At 35.3% G+C, this 15276-nt stretch overlaps 1 protein-coding gene across 1 annotated transcript in view; it reads left to right on the forward strand.

Moving 5' to 3' along the window:
- The window catches only part of LOC121423093 (DNA ligase 1-like), a 49089-nt gene that overhangs the window by 13522 nt on the left and 20291 nt on the right, over positions 1–15276 (forward strand). The window contains exons 2-8 of the mRNA XM_041618378.1: positions 10769–10846; positions 11408–11579; positions 12377–12506; positions 12834–12964; positions 13426–13751; positions 14080–14169; positions 14595–14824. Coding sequence (XP_041474312.1) covers positions 10769–10846; positions 11408–11579; positions 12377–12506; positions 12834–12964; positions 13426–13751; positions 14080–14169; positions 14595–14824 — 1157 coding nt within the window. The remainder of the gene's footprint in view (positions 1–10768; positions 10847–11407; positions 11580–12376; positions 12507–12833; positions 12965–13425; positions 13752–14079; positions 14170–14594; positions 14825–15276) is intronic.

Below are 15276 nucleotides of genomic sequence, written 5' to 3' on the forward strand. Positions count from 1 at the left end.
CTTCCCCTTTCACCATTTTGTTTCTTTTTATATCCCCCTTTTCCCCGTTTTTATTTTTATTTTTTTCCAGAGGCTGGGACGAGCATGTGGAAGTAGCTTTAGCGACCACTTTGTGTGGTGCAACTAATTCAGTCCCCTAAAACCCATTCTCAGGGGCCGCGGAAGCGGGGCAATTCAGCCCCCGGCCCTTCACTTATTTCCAAAACAGTGTACAAAAAACGTAAAAATGACCTTAGGATTGTGATATTTTGGATGGTCAGCCAGCCCCCCCCCCCCACTTTGAAAACCGTTCCGCGACCCATATTGCCGTACCTATTGCCCATACCACTGGTACAACACGAAACGGTAGCTATAAGCCTACTTCTGGTCGTAAGACTATGAAAAAAACCCTGAAGGCCAGCTAGCATAGCAGCGCCAATGCATGCAGCTGCTTACCAAGATCATATCATGTACGCACGCAGACGCGGCCGGGGGTAAACTCATCCCAAAACCCATTTAGGGGCCTATACCTAACCGTGCTGAAACTCATACATGTACTAGTATTTCACTTTGTAAAGAGGCAGATAATCCATTTGGCGATGACCGTAGCAAGTGGTTCCTCTCCTTTTTAATAAATGAAATGCCCCAAAACAAAATGTGAGCCGTGTAGGCTTTTTTGTTATTTAACCGCCAATAAGCACGTACCAACAGTCATTTACATGTTTGTTCTCAAATAAACATACAGCAAATGCGTATTTTCTGCTATTTTGTCTACATGACTAGTTGATCTGTCCAGCCACCATCCCATTTTTTCTCATCATTTTATCATTTGTATCCATTAGTTCATCCATTCAATCCGTCCATCCTGGGGAGTGGGGGGGGGGGGGTTATCAGTGTCCATCGGATGATTGGGCGGATGATACCATACACCCATACCCAGCTATCAATCCATCATTCATTCTCTTCACTCGATCTTGAGTCATTTTCCATCCAAGGAGATTGCTCTATCCGTCCATACGACAGCTTTATGATCTGTCCATTGGTAATAAGGCCACAACACTCTCTTCTGCCGCCCCCAACTTTCCGGCTCATGAGCTCGCATGAGTGTGTGTGAGCGAATTGATCTCCTCGAAATTGATACACAAATCATACACCATGGGGCTATAAATAGCTTCATGCTTACACATTACATTGGTCTGTTCTCTTCTAATTCTCGGACTTTTGCTTCTCCAAGTTTGCGTAGTCTTCTTCACGTACCTTGCTTCCCCGATTCCCCACGTGTTGATTGTAAATACCGTCTTAGGAATGAGACCCAAATACACATTGTATCTTGCCTGTACTCATGTTATTATTTGAACTTTGTGTATATTTTCATGATTGCATGTGACTGTGCTTTTTAAAGAAGCGAATAAAAAAGAATTAATAACTCTGGGTCTATAGCATAGAGTTCGGTCTTGTATATCCCCAGATAAAAATCAGACTTTTTACTGCTGAGCAATACTGAACTTCTCATTAAAAATCGAGATGCAAGTTTCCTTGCAGGGCTGCAAAATTTATAGCTATTTTGTCACTGTTTTTCCCCCTTTTTTGAAATCTTGCCGAGTACGACATGACTGCCCCATCCCCTTTCCTTGGCTTCATTCCACTGAAGGAATGTTTTCTCCATCAAAACTACATGCTTCCTCTTTGATCTTTGTTCTCTTTCTCTTTCTTCGTACCGAGCTCTCGCCCTTCTCTGCGCTTCCTTACTCCTTCCCCTCGATTCTTCCATTTAAATTTATCCTTATTGTCGGCCGTTATTAGATCCTTTCGCGTGCGATGATAATGTCCCGTTGTGACTGTGAACCGGTAGCTCGTGTTCGAAGCACAAACAAGTCGCTAGCCGGCTGGCTTCGGCGCTTTGAGCTTGCACGCACCGTTCGATGTTTGCTTTCTACTCAGCTACACACATACGGGTATTTCTTGATACTGCGCATGCGCGATGACGTATTCATCAATATGCATAACGTCGTAATGAATATGCATTATTCGAACAGTGTTCTAATATCAATTTATTTTTTAACTCGAGAGGGCGTCAACAAATTGGTCTCGATTAACCGATACGGCCATGATATATGTTTCACCCCTCAATATCATGAAAATAGAAAAGTTGTGCAAGTTTCATTTCCGTGATAAAATAGAGCAATGATATAGGTATTTAATTAATGTTATAATTTTGAAATTGATTCATTGCCCTTTTCTGAGAACAACCAATCATACACTATACCTTTAAGTTTAATCAGACGTGTCGTGAGATGAGACTCTGGCTCTCTTTTGTCATTTGTTCCGCTGCACACTGAAGCTATAATAAACCTATCAACTCTCTGTCTCTGTACAGTAATTTAGGTAACTTATTAGACAGCTGGCAGGGAGTGGCAGCTGTCTGTTTCGAGAAGTTTTTAAACATTTTTAATTTCTCCTCGTACACAGACGGCTCACTGTTGTGCAGCCACCATTACCATTAGGGGTTAATAATGCAAAATTACCCCGATGGGGCTTGTTGATTTTTGTCTTTATTTCATGAAAACATATAAAAAGAACTGTACTATAATAAAGATTGTTATTCCATTTTGGCCTGAAATGCACAAAAACAGGGAAAAACAGACTTAAATGGGGGAGAAAACGGTGACTTACTTTGGCTGTCGCACAACTTCACTTCCCTTTTTATCCGAGCTTAATGCATAAACATATGGCCATTGAGTACCCTGTACAGAACGAGCTAGAATTTCGGTCTGTATTTGGAGAGTGGAGCCGACTAAGTTCAGCGGAACAATCAACATTAATAGAGACCAAAGCTTTTGGTCTAGTAACCTGTATGCTGGGAAATCGCTTGTTTTGCTGTGATTTTACTGAGGAAAATCCATCGATGATTTAATTTTAAGAAAGAATGTTTAGAATTCTAAGTTTTTGATTTGTGATGTTATATATGATGAGACGAGCTGATATCTGACCCATATATGTACCTCTAGTAGTACCAATAATATAAAATGTATAAATTTTAAGTCTTTAATGTTTCATGATGAGTATTTATTATTTTTTCAATCAGGAGAATTTTTAGAAATAATTTGTCTGATGCATATTTGAAAGTACAATCTCTGAATCAAACCCATTGAAAAAAAATTCAGAAAATGATATATCATTGATTTTTTTGCTACAGATTATGGTATGTTGGGAACATTTGCATATGATGTCACAAATCAAAATATCTAATTCTTCATCTTTGATGGATTTTCTTCATACCTTCACCAATTATTTTTTCTGCTATTTTTACAATAAATTTGTTATCAGGGTAAACTTTTTGAAGGTCAAATCCACCTCATTATAGTGTTGATTTTAATTAATAGATAAAAATTAATCAAGCATATTGCTGAAATTTTCATCAAAATCGGCTGTAAAATATGAAACTTATGACATATTAAAGTTTAGCTTATTTTTCAAAATATAGGCCTAGATATATGAACAAATCAGTGACATGCAAATGAGAGAGTCGACGATGTCCCTCACTCACTATTTCTTTTGTTTTTTTATTGTTTGAATTATACACTATTTCAATTTTTGCAAATTTGAAAATAGGGACCAACTTGACTGGACCATAAAATGTTACAATTGTAATTCCACATGATCAGAGAGAAATAAAATTGTCTTTCACATGACATTGAGGAGAAATTTAGAATACTTCATGTTTCATATAATAAAATCCAAAAGAAATAGTGAGTGGATGACATCAGTCCACTCATTTGCATACAAAATTAAGCGAAATTTTAAAATGTCATAAAATGTCATAACTTCATTATTTTACATCCGATGAAATTTTCAGTGTTATGCTAGTTGGATTTCATCAAAGTTTCACTTATTTTCACAAAACAGTTTATATATGCACAACTCAGTGACTTGCAAGTAAGAAAGTCGATGATGTCCCTCACTTTTCTTTTGTTTTTTTATTGTTTGAGTTTAACAATATTTTTACAGATTTGACAATAATGACAAACATGACTAAACTATGGCACGCTCATAGGGAAACAATTAAATATATATTTCACTTGAAAAAAATATGTTTCTCTTCCACTAAACCATTTCACTTTTAAAAATTGTATTCCACTTTTAATATTAAAAAAAATATATTCACTTTTCAAAAAAAGTATATTTCACTTTTCAAAAAAATATATTTCACTTTTCAAAAAATATATTTCACTTTTCCAAAAAAATATATTTCACTTGTCAAAAAAAATATATTTCACTTTTCAAAAAAAATATATTTCACTTTTCAAAAAATATATTTCACTGTATCAAGAAAATATATTTCACTTTTAAAAAAATATATTTCACTTTTCAAAAAAAGTATATTTCACTTTTCAAAAAATATATTTCACTTTTCAAAAAAATATATTTCACTTTTCAAAATAAAATATATTTCACTTTTCAAATAATATATTTCACTTTTCAAAAAAATATATTTCACTTTTCAAAAAAATATATTTCACTTTTCCAAAAAATTCATTTCACTTTTCAAAAAAATATATTTTTTTCGACGAAGAATCATTTCACTTGTTATACTTTAATTTTGAGAGAAAACAAATCCTTTCACTTTTTATCTACAAATCTATATATCTGTCTCTTTATCTATCTATCTCTATTTATCTACCTATATCTATCTATATCTGATGTATCTATCTATTAATCAGGGGCCGCGGAACGGTTTTCAAAGTGGGGGGGGACCATGCAAAAAATCACAATCATATGGTCATTTTTACGTTTTTGTACACGGTTTCGGAAAAAAGTGGGGGGGGGTGGGTGAAGCCCCCCTCCCCCAGTTTTCGCGCCCCCTGTTAATATATCTATCTTCTATTAATCTATCCACCTATCATTTGTCTCTCCAGTCATCTATCTATTTATCTATTTTTGTTATATGTATCTGTTTGAATATGTATGTCTGTTTGTCTATTTATCTTTCATACTTATATCCACTCATTTGTTTAAATAATTATGTATGTTTATCTCTGTATCTACGACAGACCATCTCATTCGTCCGCACGACGAATTAAAATCTAATTTCACTTGTCACATTTTAAATCTGAGATAAAATAAATCCTTTCACTTTTGTTGGATAACACTGACACATACGGCTGCAGTATTAGACCGTAAGTAAATTTCGTTCTTCACGTAAATATCCATTCCTCTCGCTACGAAAAACATTTCACTCATGTTGCAAATTCATTTCACTCAATTGCAAAAAATACGTTCCTCTTTTTTCTCGGCCTGTAGGCGGCGCACACCATTGTTGGTGGGACGAGGACAATGCACCACGAGGTGGGCCCATAAACACAAATCGTGAAGTTTGAATTTATCGCTGATTATACACAATAGCCAGGGCAATCAGCTGTTGCATTCGGCCCTACGATCAATCACTAACCTTAGCACGGTCTGGCTATACGTTTTGTAGGCATGAGGCGTGAATACTTTATACATACACTATCTACGGAGCTGAATGGTCAAGGTAGAAGTGTTGAAATTTCCCTTTTCTCCCTTCCGTCTGTCTTTTACTTCATTGACATACGATGGTCATAATGATTGATGAAATGAAGCTTACAAAAAGCTACATTTCACTGGTCAACTCGCTTGTACCTGCACTGCAAAACCAAATTCTCACCATTTTGTATGAGACATGAATGGGGGTCACCATACTTAGAACAGACATAAAAAGTGAGTATACGATACGGGACTGAAGTAGGGTAATGACATCATGGACATTCTCGGCTAACACCACAGAGATGTATCATTCTCGGCTAACACCACAGAGATGTATACTAATTACGCGTTATAAGTATCTCTATGGCCAACACCAACCTTTTCGGGCTGAGCGATGACGTCATCATCCAACTTCAGTCCCGAATACTCACTTTTTATGTCTGTTCTAAAGATGGTGACCCCCCCCCCCTTATCAAGTCTCGGACAAAATGGAGAGAATTTGGTTTTGCAGTGCAGGTACAAGTGAGTTGACCAGTGAAATGTAGCTTTTTGTAAGCTTCATTTCATCAATCATTATGACCATCGTATGTCAATGAAGTAAAAGACAGACGGAAGGGAGAAAAGGGAAATTTCAACACTTCTACCTTGACCATTCAGCTCCGTAGATAGTGTATGTATAAAGTATTCATGCCTCATGCCTACAAAACGCATTGCCAGACCGTGCTAAGGTTAGTGATTGATCGTAGGGCCGAATGCAACAGCTGATTGCCCTGGCAGCTGTGTATAATCAGCGATAAATTCAAACTTTACGATTTGTGTTTATGGGCCCACCTCGTGGTGCATTGTCCTCGTCCCACCAACAATGGTGTGCGCCGCCTACAGGCCGAGAAAAAAGAGGAACGTATTTTTTTGCAATTGAGTGAAATGAATTTGCAACATGAGTGAAATGTTTTTCGTAGCGAGAGGAATGGATATTTACGTGAAGAACGAAATTTACTTACGGTCTAAAGGGGGTATCTCACTGGGCTTGAAACTAGTTCGCGACTAGTTCGCGACTTCAAATTTTGCTAGTTGCAGAGACGTCTCCGCGACATCTCTGAGACGTCTCATGAAAATTATAGAGTCTCCGAGGAGTCGCAAGAAGATTAAACATGTTGAATATTTTTGGAGACTGTTTCTAGTCTCCGCGACGTCTCCGAGAAGTCTCCATCAGTTGCTGCGACGTCTCGGACACTAATGATATCCGCGACTGCTGAGACGTCGCCGCGATGTCTCAGAGACGTCTCAGAGACATCGCGAAGACCTGCTGGAGACCAAAAAAAAATTATAATACATTGCGGAGACGTCTCCGCGACACTTCTTCACACTGTTTGACCCACTTCAGAAACCAAGTGACTGAACGCGTGCTGATATCCCTCCTCCTGCTCCAAGTCAGGTGTATGATCTTTCAAACGTTCCATCGAGACGTCTCCTTGGTGAGAGCGCAAGCCATTTTTGTCTCCGAGACGTCTCCACGACTGCAGCGACTGATAAGTTGGAGACTGTCGCGGCGACGTCTCCGTTGGTGAGATAGGGCCTTTAGTACTGCAGCCGTACGTGTTATCCAACAAAAGTGAAAGGATTTGTTTTATCTCAGATTTAATATGTAACAAGTGAAATTAGATTTTAATTCGTCGTGCGGACGAATTAGATGGTCTGTCGTAGATACAGAGATAAACATATATAATTATTTAAACAAATGAGTGGATATACTAGTATGAAAGATAATAGACAGACAGACATACATATTCAAACAGATACATAAAAGAAAGATAGATAAATAGATAGATGGCTGGAGAGATAAATGATAGGTGGAAAGATTAATAGAAGATAGATAGATAGATACAGTGGCGTAACTACGGGGGGGGGGGCATGGGGGGGCATGTGCCCCCCCAATGGCCCCCCCAATCGGCTGGCCAAAAAAAAAAAAAAAAAAAAAAAACGGGGAAAAGGAGAAAAAGAGGGAAAAAAGGAGGAAAAACGTAGTGGGGGAAAGAATAAATTGTTGTTTATCATAATGTTATATTATGTTATATAACATAAGCATTTTCACAACTTTATAAAACATTATTTGCCAAATTGTGTCTTCATTGTTCCTGGTGCTCGCATAGACTTTTTAACGAGACATATAAAACTGATGTACTAAAGCCTCCCGTTTTCAAATCAATATACAACAAAATAATATATTTCCTCGCAATTAGAGTTATTATTGTTTTAAGTAGTGATATATTCTTCTTTTTCATGACTACTGAAAGTTATTGCCCTATTTTAAGGTCTTAATATAAAACATTTCCTGTCCGTGCTAACGTTCGCATTAGCATGATTAGTGGATTGGTGAGATTTCTGCTCTTCATGAACTCCTAAAATCAGTCCTTAAAATGTCAATTTTTCTGATCTGAATATCAAAAAATTTTAGCTCGCGCTTCGCGCTCGCATCATTTGGTTAGTGAAATACGTGGGGTCTTAGTGAATTCCTACAAACAAGCCTTGGAATGCCCCTCTTCATGTCTGAATTTCCTAGATTTTCAGCTCGCGCTTCGCGCTCGCATTTCATTAGTGAGATGCGTATGATAATCATGATTACAATGACTTAAAAAAGTGCTCCATGTGTTTAGATGTAATTCTAACAAAATCAGCAAGCGCTTGGCACTCGCATTAGATGACTATGGTGAGATATGTATACTCTGACTTAATGGATTCGTAACTATAGTCCTTAAAATATCCATGTTTTGGGGTCAATATATACAAAAATTTCAGCTCGCGCTTCGCGCTCGCATCATTTGGTTAGTCAAATACGTAGGGTCTTAGATAATTCATACAAACAACCCTTAGAATGTCCCTCTTCAGGTCTATATTTCCTAAATGTTCAGTTCGCGCTTTTGCGCTTGCAGTATTTGATTTGTAAGATACGTATGATAATTATGATTACATGACTACAAAAGGTGCTTCATGACTGTGTTTAGATGTAATTCTAACAAAATCAGCAAAGGATGGCACTAGCATTAGATGACTATGGTGAGATATTTATACTCTTAATGGATTCTAAAATATAATCCTTAAAATTTCCTTGTTTAGGGTCAGTATGTACAACAATTTTAGCTCGCGCTTCGCGCTCGCATTGTTTGTTTAACGAGACAGTTAAGTATCATGATTACAAAACAATTTGCTTATAATGTCAATTTTTAGCCCTCAATATCGAAAAATTTTCAGCTCTTCGCGCTCGCATTATTTAATCAGTGAGATACATATTCGTTTGATGACACTGCATGTCCTTAAAATATCTCTATTAGGTCGGTATACCTGACAACTGAGCGCGCTTCGCGCGCTCCTTAAGTGATCCGAAATGTTTGCTGGTGCCCCCCAATGCCGTGACCCACGGTACGCCACTGGATAGATATATTAACAGGGGGCGCGAAAACTGGGGGAGGGGGGCTTCAGCCCTCCCCCACTTTTTTCCGAAACCGTGTACAAAAACGTAAAAATGACCATATGATTGTGATTTTTTGCATGGTCCCCCCCACTCTGAAAACCGTTCCGCGGCCCCTGAATAATAGATAGTTAGATGTAGATAGATATAGATAGATAGATAAAGAGACAGATATATAGATTTGTATATAAAAAGTGAAAGGATTTGTTTTCTCTCAAAATTAAAATGTAACAATTGGAATGATTCTTCGTCGAAAAAAAATATTTTTTTTTGAAAAGTGAAATGAATTTTTTGGAAAAGTGAAACATATTTTTTTGGAAAAGTGAAATATATTTTTTGGAAAAGTGAAATATATTTTTTGGAAAAGTGAAATATATTTTTTGGAAAAGTGAAATATATTTTTTGGAAAAGTGAAATATATTTTTTTGAAAAGTGAAATATATTTTTTGAAAAGTGAAATATATTTTTTTTGAAAAGTGAAATATATTTTTTTTGATAAGTGAAATATATTTTTTTTAAAAATGAAATTTATTTTTAGAAAAGTGGAATATATTTTTTTGAAAAGTGAAATAAACTTTTTTTGAAAAGTGAAATATATATTTTTTTTATATCAAAAGTGGAATACAATTTTTAAAAGTGAAATGGTTTAGTGGAAGAGAAACATATTTTTTTCAAGTGAAATATATATTTAATTGTTTCCCTATGAGCGTGCCATACTAAACCTTAAAATGTTAAAACAATGTTAAAATAATACCACATGTTCAGGAAGGATAAAACTTTTTTCACAGGACGATGGGAAGAAAATTTGAATATTTCATGTAATAAAATACTATAGAAATAGTAGTCCCCTCATGACATCATGAAGGGACTCATGATGTCATGAGTCCCCTCATTTTCATACTGACCAGGATGTGAATATAACTGCTTTTTAAATTAGGCGAAACTTGAAAATATCGTAACTTTCATATTTTACATCTGATTTTGATGAAATTTTCAGTGTTATGCTTGTTGGATAAAAATCTCTTTTTCTTTTAATTCAACTTTTTTGTTTTATGTTGGAGTGGACTTGCTCTTTAAAGGACAAGTCCACCCCAACAAAAACTTAATTAGAATAAAAATAAAAAAATCCAATAAGCAAAACACTGAAGATTTCATCAAAATCGGATGTAAAATAAAAAATTTATGACATTTTAAAGTTTTGCTTACCGTAATTTCACAAAACAGTTGTATGCACACCCTGGTGGGTATGCAATGAGGAGACGTCATCCACTCACTATTTTATTTTGTATTTTAGTGTATGAAATAGGGAATGCTGTATTTTTCTCCTCATTGTCAAGTGAAACAATGTTAAATTCCTTCCTGGACACGTGGAATGAGCATTGTTCAATACTACATGATTCAGTCAAGTTGTTCCTTAATGTCAAATCTATGAAATATGAAATATTGTTTAATTCAAACAATTAAGAAACAAAAGAAAGAGTGAGTGAGTGACATCATCGACTATCTCATTTGAGTTGTGCAGATCACTGTTTTGTGAAAAATAAGCAAAACTTTGAAGTGGCATAGCTTTCTTATTTTACATCCGATTTTGATGAAATTTTCAGCGTTTTGCCAGTTTGATTTTTCTCTATTTGAAATTAATGATGGAAGAGTAAAAGACAAATATTGTCGCATCTAAGTGTACGAAAGCTTCAGCAATATTTAGAGAAAGGTCTATTTTGACCTTGAACATTCAATGTAGGATGTGTTTTCAGAGCATGCTGTTAGCATTTGCAGCTGTATATGTTATTTTCTTTTCTTTGGCTTTTATTTTTACAGCTCTTTCTTTTCGTCACCCAAGCCAAAGCCTTCAGTACCTCCTGATGCAGTCAAAGAGAATAAAACCAGTGACAAAAAGTAAGTAAAGAAAACACTGAAATGTGAAGAAAAGCAATACAAAGGAGAAAATAGTGTTTTATTATTATAATGGAAACTTAATGTGAATGGCATCCTTCTTGTAAAAATATTCAAACTCTTATGATAATAGTATTGTCTAAAAGATGTAAACATGGTCGTGCACAGCAGTTGCCCCCCCCCCCCACAATTTTAAACACTTTCTTTTGCTGAAAATCCTCACAGAATTTACCAAAGGTGTGGATGAATCATTCAATTTGAGTTTTTTTCTAAATTGTTTATGCGTCTTGCCCTCCAGGAAAAAAATTTCTGTGTACGGCCATGTTTGAAAATGAATCAAAATATTGAAAATATCTACATCCTGTATATAAATATGGGAAAGTATTGCAAATACAAATAATTTGGATAATGAATTTTTTTCAACAATTTGTTAATTCTGATCACTTTTTACTGTGAAAGTGCTTTGAAAGATAATGCAGGTATGGTTTGGAATAAGGATTTTAGGATCATTGCCACCGTAGTACGATTCAGAAACTTGAGGGTGGTCTTTCTGATTTTATCCAGGGTTCGTTCTCCCCTTCATGCAAGGAACGGATCACCTCCGAACGAGGAACCAGCTCGTAAGAAAGCTAGGAGGATTCTGGACAGCGATAGTGAAGAAGAAGAAAATGAAGATAAGAAACCAGTCAAGATGGAATGCGACGAGGAGGAACAGAGCAGGAAAGAAGACGTGAAAGTAAGTCTAGAATCAACTCTTAATTATCATTTGGTAATCGTATTGCAGTGAAGTCCTATTTTTTATTGATGAATTTGAATATTGCGGATGATTATTGTACACTATCTTGTGACCCGTTGTCCTGGAGAGAGTCTATGTGGCCAGGAATCCATTGATCATCATAGTCTTGTTGGGTGGTATTTTGATAGACTTAGTTGATCCTGTGTGAACTTAGACCACACTTGTTAACTTATTCCCCCCCCCAAAAAAAAAAAAATTATACTTATTTTGCTGCAAAAAATTGTCAGTTATTCAATTAACTCAGGAAATGAGAATAGGAAAGTACAAAAATATAATTTTGATGAAGTATCGATACATTATAATTGTCACGAGTATGGAAGAAATATTATAAAGTCAGCATTCAATAGAACAGTGGTTTAAAATTCTGATTTTTTTTTGTGTGTTAATGGCACCATGCAATGAGTGGTGATTATAATCTGTTACAGATGTTCAGAAGAGGATCTTAAATATAATTCTGGACTTTTAATGCTAAACATGATTCCAATGTGGGTATATCTTTTCATTGTGAATCCGCTTCATGGTATTACTAAATCATGTAAATATCATTCCTTTATTTCCAATTTGCTCTTTAAGCATGTTCCTCTCAATACTCTGGCATAGCACCATACATAATGAGCTTACCTAACACAATGAGCTAGATTGAAATGATGATGTCCTTAAGAGAATTGAATTTATTCATTTCTGGTGTTCACAATATATAGTTTGATTAATAGAAGTTACTGTTACGTCATTTACAGGAGAAGAAAACAGATGTTGAGATGACTTCTCCAAATGTCAAAGCAGAACCACAGATGACTTCTCCAAGCATCAAAACCGAACCTCAGACTCCAACGTCCACTAAGAAGGATGTCCCTCTCAGAAAGACGGGTAAGAATAGCCCGTTGAAGTAATTTTTTAATAATAATTTTAATATAAATAAACACTTCATATTTGGTGGCAAATTTATATGAATGAAATGGGATTTGTTTTCCTTCTGAATATTTTCTTAGAATGAAAATGCAATCTTATAATCAGAAGAGAAGATTTGTCTACAATTTCTTTAAAATTGCTGATGACAAGTAACCTCAGCTTCCCCTAATTGTGTAATGAAAACATACAAATCACCCACTGTGTGAGTGCAGGAAGTGTTGATACTTATTGCCAGGCGATACATTAAAATGGAATAAATACAGGTACAAATCTTTTTTATTGTAGCTCGAAAGCATATGAGGAAGAGAGATTCACCTCCTAAACCGGTCAAAGAAGAATCTAAAGACCATGAAGAAGAGAAGATGGAGGAAGAAAACATTAAGACTGAAGAGAAGACTACTTCAAAGGTTAAAGAGGTGGGGTATAATTAATTTATTTCTTTTGTTTGTATTGTGAATTATACCTTATTCTTACTTTTTAGTTTTTAATTTGATTATTGTCATTTCATTTTTGTACTTTTTTTTGGGGGGGGGTCACTTAGAAATTATATACTTGAAGCAAATAGTGATTTGCAACCAAATTGTAATTGATACCAAAGTAAGTTGCTGTGGTGTTCGGTACAAAGTGAAAGAATCACTCAAATAGAATTCCCAATAATGAACTCTGGTGAAAATATTTTTTTGTATTTGTAAAATATTTGTATTTATATATTTTTTGTATTTATGTCCTGTAATCAGGAAGACCCCTTAATCATGTATGATCATGGGGTTTGTAGTAAAATACTGATTTAGGTTATCATTATATAGCTAAATTTTGGAAGGAATCGTAGTTTGAATCACATTTATATCTTTTCGAAATATGGGCTTGTCTCTCTCAGGAGCCTACATCACCAACAGAAAAGAAAAAGAATGAAGACGAATCACCTTCCAAAAAATCCCCCAAACCAAGCAAAGTAAAATCGCCCAGCAGTGACAAGAAGTCCAAGAAATCTAAGACTGAAACAAAGAAAGAAAAACAAGTAAAGAAGGAAGAAAAACCTGTGAAAGAGGAAGAAAAATCAGTGGAGACGAAAGAAGAACCAATGGAGAAGAAAGAATCCAAGAAATCCACTGAGAATGATGTCAAAAAAGAAGCGGAAGAACCAGCAAAGGAGAAAGAAACCAAAAAGACAAATACATTCACATGGGGCAGCAGCAGTAAAAAGTAAGTGTAATGATTGAATTAATGTTTCATCTGTAAAGATTATTTTTCTTTGTCATATTTGTATTTTGTTTTATTGAAATAATCTGTTTTCAAATAAAATTGACTGGTCAAGAAGAACTGGTTTATTTTTTTTCTTTCTGGTGCTAAGTTTTGGGGTTTAGTTGTAGATCTTTAACCTGCTTTTCTGTTGTTGAGGGGGTATTTTTTGAGGGGGGGGGGGTAAGTTGCAACTTTCTTGTTGTGCTCTAAATTTGAAGGAATACATGTTTATGTGAATGAATAAATGTTTAAGCTTGTTAACATTATTTGTATAATTATCTTGTTTCAGATCTGATGACAAAAGCTCCGGAACTAGTTATAGACCCGGTTCTGCATCCTATCATCCTGTGGAAAGTGCATGTTGGAAAAAAGGAGAGAGGTCAGTTTACCTTTCAAAATCACTTTTGTTCATTTTGACATTTTAATCCATGTTCCATTCAAGAATTTTTGCAAGAAAAGTTATTATTTTTGATGCATTCTTTACATGTGAAGAGTTTGGAACCTCAGTTTCTCCACCTGTAAATTGCACTTTTTAAATATTTTGTTATGAAGGGTTTAGACCATTTTATACCATATGCAGACCCTCCACCCCCCAAAAAAATGAATAAAAAAATATGAAAATAATAGAAAATACTCTATAGTTCACATAAAATGATATGCTTTCGAACAATCATGGTTCAAGTATAAATTCATGAAGTATTAACCTGTTGGTGACATGTATTTAGAAATTGATTACTGCATGCAATCATCCTTTGGTTGAATAAGAATACTTTTCACAATCCATTTTCAATCTTTCATGTTTAGTGTTCCATACAAGGCTCTGGCAGACACATTCTCCATCATTGAAGACACAAGTGGAAGATTGAAGACCATTGAGATCTTGTCTGATTTCTTGACCTCTGTGATGCTGTTGACCCCCGATGACGTGAAGATGTGTATCTACCTATGTCTTAATAAGTTAGCGCCTGCTTATGAAGGTCTTGAGCTTGGTATCGGTGAGACCGTCCTCATGAAGGCAATCGCACAGGCCACAGGTTGGTTGGTTTCAACACCTTCATTTAACCCAATAATACCACTCCAAATAAAAAAAAATGTTGATTTGAAGAAATAGAGAAAAAATCAAATAAGCAAATGCTGAAAATTTGATCAAAATCGGATGTAAAATAAGAAAGTTAGGGCATTTTAAAGTTTCGCTTATTTTTCACAAAACGGTTATATGCACAACTCAGTGGCATGCAAATGAGAGAGTCGATGGTGTCCATCACTCACTATTTCTTATGTTTTTTATTGTGTGAATTATACAATATTTCAATTTTTACCTATTTGACATCAAGGACCAACTTAACTGAACCATAAAATGTTATAACAATGGTAATGCCACATGTTCAGGGAGGAATAAAACTTTGTTTCACAGGACAATGAGAAGAAAAATTAGAATATTTCGTATAATAAAATACAAAAAAAATAGTGAGTGATGTCATCAGTC

This window comes from Lytechinus variegatus, chromosome 10, assembly GCF_018143015.1.
Source record: "Lytechinus variegatus isolate NC3 chromosome 10, Lvar_3.0, whole genome shotgun sequence".
Lineage (NCBI taxonomy): Eukaryota > Metazoa > Echinodermata > Echinoidea > Temnopleuroida > Toxopneustidae > Lytechinus > Lytechinus variegatus.